Genomic DNA, 10846 nt, shown 5'->3' with positions numbered 1-10846 from the left:
ACTCCCGGGTGCGGCCACCACTGCTGCTCACTGCTCCTCTCACCTCCCAGGGGGTGAAAAAGGGGATGGGTCAAATACAGAGGACAATAATTGGTACTTTAACTTCAACTTTTAACTGTCCAATTGTAGAAGTAAGTCTGGCGTGTGTGTCCCCCCCCCCCCACACACACCGAAATCCAACAAGACGTGGCGCAAGACTACACGCCAGGCTTAAAGGGTCAAAATATTTTTTTGCAAAACACTTCATTGCAAAAATGTTATCTACTTGAAAACATCATCTTTGTATAAACTCACACTATAGCATAACATAACAGCAGCAGAGTTAGTGGTAACACAATCGAATGTAGACCATCTGTGAGTAATTTGATCTAGTGTTAAAAGATATTGACACCATTCCCTACAAAATATGTAACGGTTTCTGGTTTCATTTTGCAGTTGGAACCTTAACAAAGTCTTCCAGGCATCTGTGTTTGTTTAGAGGGTTTGGTTTTAACCTCGCACCTATCGCCATCTAGCGGCGACAATGCACACTTGACAATCTGTGCGCTCGATCACCTCTGGGATCGACTTAGTTGGTCTTTAACGAAAGACTGTCAACAATGGAGGAAGCCAACACTAGACAGGTTTCCGTGGAAGGATACGACACAAAATGCATTTTTTGCAAGATTGTCAACAACGAAATGGGCACGGAACTTCTCCACTGTGTGAGCAAGCTGTAATAACATAGTATAGCAACCACGTCGGCACTTACCACGCCTATTTCATCTTTGTCAATCTTGATTATGTTTACTCGACGGTCTGTAAGTAATATGATGGCCTTGTTATTTCAAGGGGTTTGATTGTGCATCAGTTTAGTTTAATCTTTATTTGAAGGGACAATGCAACAGAAACATTAAGCTCAAAGACAGATATGTTGTGTACCACATTTTAGCTAAATAGCTCATTTCCATCTGCTGGCTACCTAAATTAAAGGGATACAAAAATCATGCAATAAAAGTATAACAATAAAATCATACTATAGCATGTAATCAAATTTTAAAAAGTCATAAAATACCCTGACAACAGTGACCATCTCTGTTCAGTTATCAAGTCAGCGTTTAATGGACGATCCCTTGTACTTTTGTGGTTAAAATGTTGTACTGTCATCGTTGCATTCAACTTAATGTCTATTATTCACCACAGGATGAAGAGATGTCATGTTTTCGAGACATCAAACCTGGAGCTCCGCACCATTACCTGGTGGTTCCTACTAAACATGTTGGCAACTGCAAATCACTCAGCAAAGAACATCTGCCTTTAGGTGAGTGGAACTTGACATCCTTGTATGCAACGTTGTTTGAGTTTGAGTTAATTTCAAACATGCGAGCATACAACATGATACATCACAATTTCCAGTTTCTCTATTCAACATGTTTGAAAAGCAGTAGGAAGAAGCAGAGCTTATTTAATCCTACCCCTTTTCTTTTACATAACAGTTGCTAAAACTTTTATCCTCTTCCTGTTCTCAATTTATTCACAATATACTCCATAAGTAATCACAGTAAAAATAAATAAATAATACTCAGTGAAGTAAGTTACATTTCATATAGTGAGATGAGTAAGATTATTTTGAAAATAAATGGATGGATTAAATTAATTCAGAATGTTTAACATGGTTCTTCCTCTTTGTACTTTGTAAACACTTTAAGTTTGAATAGTTTCTTGAAGTGGATCATATTAGTACATTGTTTGATTTATTTGCTTAATCCATTCCATAATTGAATTCCACATACTGATATACTGAAGGTCTTAAGTGTTGTACGTGCATACAAATGTTTTACATTTTCACATAGTTGCAAATCATGAGACATATTTGTTGTGATATGCAGTAAGACGCATGGTGGAGTTAGGAAAGGAGACCCTGCAGAAGAACAATGTGACAGATCTCAGTGACGTCAGGTGAGCGAAGTTATCATCTATTCCAGTGTTTTTAATAATAATAATAACCCGTAAATGTGTCGTTGTTGAGTGTCTGCGCTGTCTAGAGCTCGGCAGAGTAACCATGTAATACTCTTCCATATCAGTAGGTGGCAGCAGGTAGCGCTATGCAAAATGAAACTAAAACTGAACTGGCTGCAAAGTAAACAAAAACAGAATGCTGGACGACAGCAAAGACTTAGAGCGTGTGGAGCAGACGGCGTCCACAAAGTACATCCGTACATGACATGACAATCAACAATGTCCCCACAAAGAAGGATTGCGTCCACACAACTTAAATAGTCTTGATTGCGAAAACAAAGCAGGTGCGGGAAATAGCGTTCAGGAAAGACATGAAACTGCTACAGGAAAATACCAACAAAACAGGAAAAGAAACCAAAATAGGAGCGCAAGACAAGAACCAACAACATCAAAATAAGTTACGGCGTGATGTGACAGGTCGTGACAGTACACCTACATTGAGACAAGAGCTATAGTGATGCTTGGTTGGTTATGGTTAGAATTCATATCCAACAATTGCGAGAATTCATTTTTAATGTCAATATCAGCTACTGAGTTTCATTTTTTTATGTTTTCTGTTGGTGGTGTGCCTCGGGATTTTTTCAATGAAAAAAATGTGCCTTGGCTCAGAAAAGGTTAAAAACACTGATCTATTCCACATACCCTATGTGTTTTTGTAAGAACATTGAACGTAGTTAATACTATTAACTTAATACAGCATAAGGAAAAGTAAATAATCCAACTCACCATAACGCTGAATAGTTTGGTATCCGTGAAGCTGTTTTGATGAACTACGACTAGCATGTTAGCTAGTCATAAAATACCTAAGGGCTCGTGCAATACTGTTTTTTTAATTTAACTGTCTTTTAAATATACCTTCCACTTTAAATTGTAAGGTTGTTTGCCTCTTCAAATATAAATATTTTATAAAACTTAATTTATTCATTTTAAATAGGGACTTTAGAAAACCTTGTTGAAGCAGAAAGTTGGGGGACGAGGCACGTACAGACGAAAGTTGTGGGTGATGTGAAGTTTTCAAAGTAAAATACCTCCCAGACCCCAAGGGAATGGGAAATGATGCATTTTGTCTTCTTTCTCTGTGGCACAAACAGTTATAATACCGTCAAACCTTGATTTACACACTTAATTTGCGACAGAATTCTGTTAATTAACCGAAATGTTTGCAAACTGAAGTAAACTTTTTTAATGAACGTCAGTAGAATTAGTATGTTATAGCCTTGCAATAAATTTGCATTTACCTTGTTTTTATAGGTCTAATACAAACCCCGTTTCCATATGAGTTGGGAAATTGTGTTGGATGTAAATATAAACGGAATACAATGATTTGCAAGTCCTTTTTAACCCATATTCAATTGAATGCACCACAAAGATAAGATATTTGATGTTAAAACTCATAAACTTTATTTTTTTTTGCAAATAATAATTACGGTAACTTAGAATTTCATGGCTGCAACACGTGCCAAAGTAGTTGGGAAAGGGCATGTTCACCACTGTGTTACATGGCCTTTCCTTTTAACAACACTCAGTAAACGTTTGGGAACTGAGGAGACACATTTTTTAACCTTCTCAGGTGGAATTCTTTCCCATTCTTGCTTGATGTACAGCCTAAATTGTTCAACAGTCCGGGGGTCTCCGTTGTGGTATTTTAGGCTTCATAATGTGCCACACATTTTCAATGGGAGACAGGTCTGGACTACAGGCAGGCCAGTCTAGTACCCGCACTCTTTTACTATGAAGCCACATTGATGTAACACGTGGCTTGGCATTGTCTTGCTGAAATAAGCAGGGGCGTCCATGGTAACGTTGCTTGGATGGCAACATATGTTGCTCCAAAACCTGTATGTACCTTTCAGCATTAATGGCGCCTTCACAGATGTGTAAGTTACCCATGTCTTGGGCACTAATACACCCCCATACCATCACAAATGCTGGCTTTTCAACTTTGCGCCTATAACAATCCGGATGGTTCTTTTCCTCTTTGGTCCGGAGGACACGACGTCCACAGTTTCCAAAAACAATTTGAAATGTGGACTCGTGAGACCACAGAACACTTTTCCACTTTGTATCAGTCCATCTTAGATGAGCTCAGGCCCAGCAAAGCCGACGGCGTTTCTGGGTGTTGTTGATAAACGGTTTTCGCCTTGCATAGGAGAGTTTTAACTTGCACTTACAGATGTAGCGACCAACTGTAGTTACTGACAGTGGGTTTCTGAAGTGTTCCTGAGCCCATGTGGTGATATCCTTTACACACTGATGTCGCTTGTTGATGCAGTACAGCCTGAGGGATCGAAGGTCACGGGCTTAGCTGCTTACGTGCAGTGATTTCTCCAGATTCTCTGAACCCTTTGATGTTTTACGAACTGTAGATGGTGAAATCCCTAAATTCCTTGCAATAGCTGGTTGAGAAAGGTTTTTCTTAAACTTTTCAACAATTTGGTCACGCATTTGTTGACAAAGTGGTGACCCTCGCCCCATCCTTGTTTGTGAATGACTGAGCATTTCACGTAATCTATTTTTATACCCAATCATGGCACCCACCTGTTCTCAATTTGCCTGTTCACCTGTGGGATGTTCCAAATAAGTGTTTGATGAGCATTCCTCAACTTTATCAGTATTTATTGCCACCTCTCCCAACTTCTTTGTCACGTGTTGCTGGCATCAAATTCTAAAGTTAATGATTATTTGCAAAAAAAAAAAAGTTTTTCAGTTTGAAAATCAAATATGTTGTCTTTGTAGCATATTCAACTGAATATGGGTTGAAAATGATTTGCAAATCATTGTATTCCGTTTATATTTACATCTAACACAATTTCCCAACTCATATGGAAACGGGGTTTGGAAAAAAGAATACGGGGTGAAGAAATAATTTATTTGAGAAAAAAAATTACGCTAAAATAATCACATAATGTTATTGTTCAGTACTGTACTGATAGGGCTTGATCGACTAAAGCAGGGGTCCCCAAACTTTTTGACTCGAGTGCCGCATTGGATTAAAAAAATGTGGCTGGGGACCGGGCTGTATATATTTATATATATATAAATAAATAAATATATACATATAAATAGATAAATAAATATTATATATATACACTACCGTTCAAAAGTTTGGGGTCACCCAAACAATTTTGTGGAATAGCCTTCATTTCTAAGAACAAGAATAGACTGTCGAGTTTCAGATGAAAGTTCTCTTTTTCTGGCCATTTTGAGCGTTTAATTGACCCCACAAATGTGATGCTCCAGAAACTCAATCTGCTCAAAGGAAGGTCAGTTTTGTAGCTTCTGCAATGAGCTAAACTGTTTTCAGATGTGTGAACATGATTGCACAAGGGTTTTCTAATCATCAATTAGCCTTCTGAGCCAATGAGCAAACACATTGTACCATTAGAACACTGTAGTGATAGTTGCTGGAAATGGGCCTCTATACACCTATGTAGATATTGCACCAAAAAACAGACATTTGCAGCTAGAATAGTCATTTACCACATTAGCAATGTATAGAGTGTATTTCTTTAAAATTAAGACTAGTTTAAAGTTATCTTCATTGAAAAGTACAGTGCTTTTCCTTCAAAAATAAGGACATTTCAATGTGACCCGAAACTTTTGAACGGTAGTGTATATTATTCCTCGCACACTTGCCGCACGCTCGCCTGACACTGCGGCGCGATGATGTCACGTTATCGATGGAAACATTTATTTTTAGACAATATGATTTGCCTGAGTGGCTAGGAGACCCAGATAGTAACAAGCGGTAGAAAATTGATTAGAAAGGACACATTTTAAAAAAATATATTTAAAAAAAATATACATATATTCTTTTTTTTTTTAACTTGGGACGCATTTACTGTGTTTTTGTCATTACGAATACTACAGATGGTAGATTTTATTGTCATTCTCATGTTTAGCTATGATTTCCTTATTTTTTCCCAACAATAATAAGGTGAGGTTTCTTAATAGCGTTATTAATAGCGCACTTTCACTTTCTTGGGAGTCATGCTAGTGTAACAGATTGTGAACTGAAGCAAGAATAACAGCCTTTGTGATAAAGGTTGTAAAATGTTGATTACTTAAAATATATGTTGTCATTAAGCCGATAAATCCCATGTTTTTTCTCTGCAGATTTGGTTTCCATTGGCCCCCATTCTGTTCAGTCACACATCTACACCTTCATGTTCTGGCACCTGTAAGCCAGATGGGCTTCATATCTCGCCAAATCTACAGACTAAATTCCTATTGGTTTATTACAGTAAGTTATTCCCTGCACTAATATGTAATAGTACATTTACGCTGATCTAATTTCCTTCTAAATAATGATTTGAGAAGAGCTCTAATTGCCACGTAGTATTCACAGTGCCACTAAAGCTGTGTTTAAACTTTATTATTACTAGGGCTGTCAAAGTTAAAAACATGAATGCATTAATCATGTATGAACACAGATTAATTATGACATTTATTTTGACCGCACAGGCTTTTGCGGATGGTTAGGGAGAGCAGGTTGCTTTTCAGTCAAGTTCACATGAATAGGTAGTTAAGTTACTGAATGGTGCATATAATTTACTGGATGTGTGATCGATTATGTGTCATTCATCAATCAGGTTTAAGATTTGTATTTGTAATCCTCTTCCTTGTTGTTTAGGGCTACAGAAAGCCTTGGGATACATTTTAAACTAATTAATTACGTGCATTTAAGTAAAACATTGTAAAAAAATGTTTTTTGCATTTGTGTTTAAATATAATGGCTCTTTTTTAAAGTTAATATAAATTATGCACGCAAGTAATTTTACTGTGATCAATTAACATGCAAAAAGGTGATTAATCTGATTAAAAATGGAACCGTTTGACAGCACTAATTACTACTATACATGGTTAATGTTTTACAGGCTGACCAACTGATAGAGCTTCTCAATTCCAAACAGGAAACCAACTGATTACGTATGTTGGGTTCAATTTTGCATCAACAGTTTGAGGTGACTCAGAGATCTGTGGTTCCATTCCAAATGTCACGTTTGATCCTGCAGATGATTTTAATGGTAACAAATAATCATAGATTACTTTTGTAAATATTTCCATATCCACCAACAAGCACTATAACATCTGATGTTGGAATTAACTTTGAAACAGGTATGAAAATGTTGATATTCGATGAAAGTACTGTTGTACTGAAGGAAAGATGCTTGAATCAATGACACTTTATCATGACTTGCAGGAACATACAAGGACTACCTCAGCTATGTCGCATCATTACTGCTGGGGTATTTAGTAACGTTGGAAACAAGAGTTGCAGCGTCAAGTAGCATCTGCATGAACTATTAATAAGTCTTCTTTTAAGTGATAACACGAAAGTAATCCTGACACTGGAAATTAAGTATGCCAAAGGATCCATGCAAGTATTCGTCTAGCTTGGTAATATATCTGGATGTGACATTTGATTATACTGACAAAGTGATTGGTTGTGTCGTGTTAATGGAATGTAAAGACAGGGATAATACAGTCATCTCTCGCCACATCGCGCGTCAAACATTGTAGCTTCACCACATCGCTCATTTTTATTTTAAAGCATACACTTTTGTCCTAAATTAAGCAATTTAAAGCATAAAATCGTTACAGTAGTATTGGCCACAAGAGGAGACCAAACCAAGCTGTTCAGTAATGTGGCCACTAATTGGCTCACCCCCAGGCAGCAATACACTATTGGATTAAAATAGTGTAAAGTGGGTATAGAGGGCTCTCATAATGTTGAAAAATGTATTTGGAAGTTATTTAGAACTGTTTTTATGATTTATCTATGAACATCTTTGATTCATATGAATGATTCCTATTTTGCGGAACTTCGTTGTAATGGCAGTAATGTCCGGAACGGAACCATTTATCACCGATAAACGAGAGACGACTGTACTCTCCAATCTGTGTCAATGTATGCACTTTAAGAAACATTAATATAAGGTTTCTTCTTTGTGATTAAATATTAAACCCACTCTTTCTATTGGTCATTACTTAATTGCCTGCGCTCACAATCATGAAAAAAACACAGCATAAATGTGCTTTGCTTTATTTATTCAGTTATATTGTGGATGTGTATCTATCAAACCCCTAGTGCAGATATTGTGTTGTTATAAAGCATCTTTAAACATTTGTTTTTTAAGTAAGTTGTATGAAGTCTATCCTACAGCACCATTTTTGCAACTTTATATAAAATGTTTACTCATCCACATCATTGCCAAAACATTAGGAACACATGCATGGCAAATAAGAATTGGCTCTTCACTGCTTCTACAATATATAAAGCAGGGTTGGTGTCGTCTAATGCAGTGGTCCCCAACCTTTTTTGCACCACAGACCGGTTTAATGTAGGCATTATTTTCAGGGACCGGCTTTCCACTTGTGCCAGATAAATACAGCAAAAATAAGTGCATGAAAAATACAACTCACTTTAACGCTGAATTAGTGGAAGCCCCGGGCTTGTTTCTTTGCAAAGAGATGCAGATGGAAATCAGCCTTTGGCTACAATCTGTCACATTTATATGTTATATGTTCATTAATGTGCATTGTATCATGTCACAAAGCTATACAAATTATAACAAATGGCAACTTACTATGAGGAGTGTTATTGTACATCTATAAACAAACGTATTGGTATGTCTAGTGCAGGGGTCGGCAACCCAAAATGTTGAAAGAGCCATATTGGACCAAAAATACAAAAACAAATCTGTCTGGAGCCGCAAAAAATTAAAAGCCATATTACATGTGTCATGAGATATAAATGTAATTAAGATGACTTAAAGGAAACTAAATGACCTCAAATATACCTACAAATGAGGCATAATGATGCAATATGTACATATCGCTAGCCTAAATAGCATGTTAGCATCGATTAGCTTGCAGTCATGCAGTGACCAAATATGTCTGATTAGCACTCCACACAAGTCAATAACATCAACAAAACTCACCTGTGTGCATTCATGCACAACGTTAAAAGTGTGGTGGACAAAAATGAGACAGAAAAAGTGGCATAAAGCACGTCCTAGAAAGTCGGAGAAAGTTATACATGTAAACAAACTATACGGTGAGTTCAAGGACCGCCAAAATTAGTAGGACAAAAGGGCGCTCGCCAAATACTCGAATCAGTGAAGCATGTTTAATTTAAACAGTGTGATTTATAACAATTAGGGAGGTTTGTGTCATGTTTGTCCTCCTACAGAAACCATACTAAAACAAAAAAATTGATTTTTTTTCCCCCTCATCTTTTTCCATTCTTCATACATTTTTGAAAAATCTCCAGAGAGCCACTAGGGCGGCGCTAAAGAGCCGCATGCGGCTCTAGAGCCGCGGGTTGCCGACCCCCGGTCTAGTGGGACAGGCGAAAGTTAAGTCGGAGAAAATGCAGTCATTTATAAATGATTTAATGTTTCTCTGTGGCCTGGTAGCAAATGCGTAACAGACCGGTACCGGTCCCCGGACCGGTGGTTGGGCACCACTGGTTTAATATACATCAATATTTGGCGTTGCATAATATGCTATGTTTCTTTGCTAAATAAAAGTTTGACATATGCTACCTTAAATGACATTACCTAATCTAGCCTGAATATGTGGTTACAACAAATCGTACATTGTTGATCATTGCAACAGAGTAATCACAGCATCATCATCCTTCCCTTGCCACAGCATTTCACCCTCAAAGTCAACCAGCTTCTGCTTTCGGGCTCGGAGAAGAATCCCCACCAGTTTGTTGGAGATAGTCACGTAATGCTCAAACAGCTTGCCAAATGTTACAGTGATCACTCTGCCACGTATGTCTTTGTATCTCTGCTCCCCAATCTCTTGTATAACTTCACACAGCTCCTCAACCTCCCTGCTGATGTGTGTGTGAGCATCCTCCCCGCGCCGTGCAGTCAACGAGCCTTGCAGGGGCCTCCCGTAGTCGTCCTGTCCCCTCTGAGGGACCACTGCCATGGATCTGCTGTCGTGACTGAAGGGGTTATGCTTCTGGTGTTCCTGGTGATTATCAGACCACTTCTGCCAGTTGTCCTTCAGGCCTTTTACAGACACAATGGACACTGCTGTGTCATCAGTGAACCGAGCAGGAGAATTATTATCATCGTCCATGATTTTGGTGCTGTGGCTTTTTACTTTCCAAATACGGGAAGAACAAAACAAAACTTTTAGTTAAAAAAAAAAAAAAACTTGAAAAGAGCATGAAATCAATTTGCATGGAAAATCACATTTCATGGTGCTCTCTTTGGCAATGGTATGCAAAAAAGTAAACAAATTAGATCAAACTTACATGTCAAACTGTAATGGTCACGCCCAATAAAGGATCACTTCAGCCAAGTGCATAGTGTCTCCTGGTATTAACACCAGCTCCACAGAAGAGCAGCATTGCTGACAATAGCAGGAGTACAGATACATTCCTGTGCACAAGGCAAAACCGCTGTGATAGACACCTCGTTAAACCAATGAGTGCTTTCGAAGGGATACAGCTAGCCAATCAGAGTCTAATGTGGGCGGGCCAGACAAAGCGCCTGTAGAAGTAAAGCAGATTACAACCTTAGGCGAGTTGATCTTGACACGCAAGTAAAGGGTGGTAACTATACCTTTATGGTTATAAATAAATTGTTGAATTATTAGACAAACATTATGAGTCACTCAACAACAGCAAGTTCACCATTGTTACTAAAATAATTCAGCATTATCCACCTGATCAAATGCTAATTAACTGTTTGTATCCTATCATACGCATTTATAAAACATATTTATTTATATGTCTTAATAATCACAGTTAGGTATGAAGAGAATATTTTTATTTTTTATTTTTTTTATAAACCTTTATTTATAAACTGCAACATTTACAAAC

At 37.6% G+C, this 10846-nt stretch overlaps 2 protein-coding genes across 2 annotated transcripts; one reads left to right on the top strand and one right to left on the bottom strand.

Annotated features, from left to right (window-relative positions):
• The first annotated feature begins 572 nt into the window (after positions 1-572).
• hint3 (histidine triad nucleotide binding protein 3) lies at positions 573-8779 on the top strand. Its single transcript, XM_062064307.1, has 5 exons — positions 573-704; positions 1183-1300; positions 1869-1938; positions 6115-6241; positions 6876-8779. Exons 1-5 carry the CDS (start codon positions 600-602, stop codon positions 6921-6923), a joined length of 468 nt encoding a protein of 155 aa, XP_061920291.1. The 5' UTR covers positions 573-599; the 3' UTR covers positions 6924-8779.
• Positions 8780-9344: 565 nt separating this feature from the next.
• On the bottom strand, positions 9345-10359 carry si:dkey-29b11.3 (actin-binding Rho-activating protein-like). The gene is made up of 2 exons (XM_062064306.1): positions 10277-10359; positions 9345-10121 (listed from the first exon to the last, which is right to left on the bottom strand). Exon 2 carries the CDS (start codon positions 10096-10098, stop codon positions 9610-9612), a length of 489 nt encoding a protein of 162 aa, XP_061920290.1. The 5' UTR covers positions 10099-10121; positions 10277-10359; the 3' UTR covers positions 9345-9609.
• Positions 10360-10846: the final 487 nt, after the last annotated feature.

The sequence above is a fragment of the Entelurus aequoreus genome, linkage group LG11 (genome assembly GCF_033978785.1).
Source record: "Entelurus aequoreus isolate RoL-2023_Sb linkage group LG11, RoL_Eaeq_v1.1, whole genome shotgun sequence".
NCBI classification, from domain to species: domain Eukaryota; kingdom Metazoa; phylum Chordata; class Actinopteri; order Syngnathiformes; family Syngnathidae; genus Entelurus; species Entelurus aequoreus.
Note: the sequence above shows the minus strand (reverse complement) of the source record. Positions and strands in the feature narration are given on the sequence as shown.

What these genes read in the sequence shown, in the direction of transcription:
- hint3 (XM_062064307.1), top strand. Translation starts at nt 600, where the DNA reads ATGGAGGAAGCCAACACTAGACAGGTTTCCGTGGAAGGATACGACACA. An exon ending in GCACGGAACTTCTCCACTGT is followed by an intron (nt 705 to 1,182) that starts GTGAGCAAGCTG and finishes TATTCACCACAG; the next exon opens with GATGAAGAGATGTCATGTTT. An exon ending in CAAAGAACATCTGCCTTTAG is followed by an intron (nt 1,301 to 1,868) that starts GTGAGTGGAACT and finishes TGTGATATGCAG; the next exon opens with TAAGACGCATGGTGGAGTTA.
- si:dkey-29b11.3 (XM_062064306.1), bottom strand. Translation starts at nt 10,098, where the DNA reads ATGGACGATGATAATAATTCTCCTGCTCGGTTCACTGATGACACAGCA.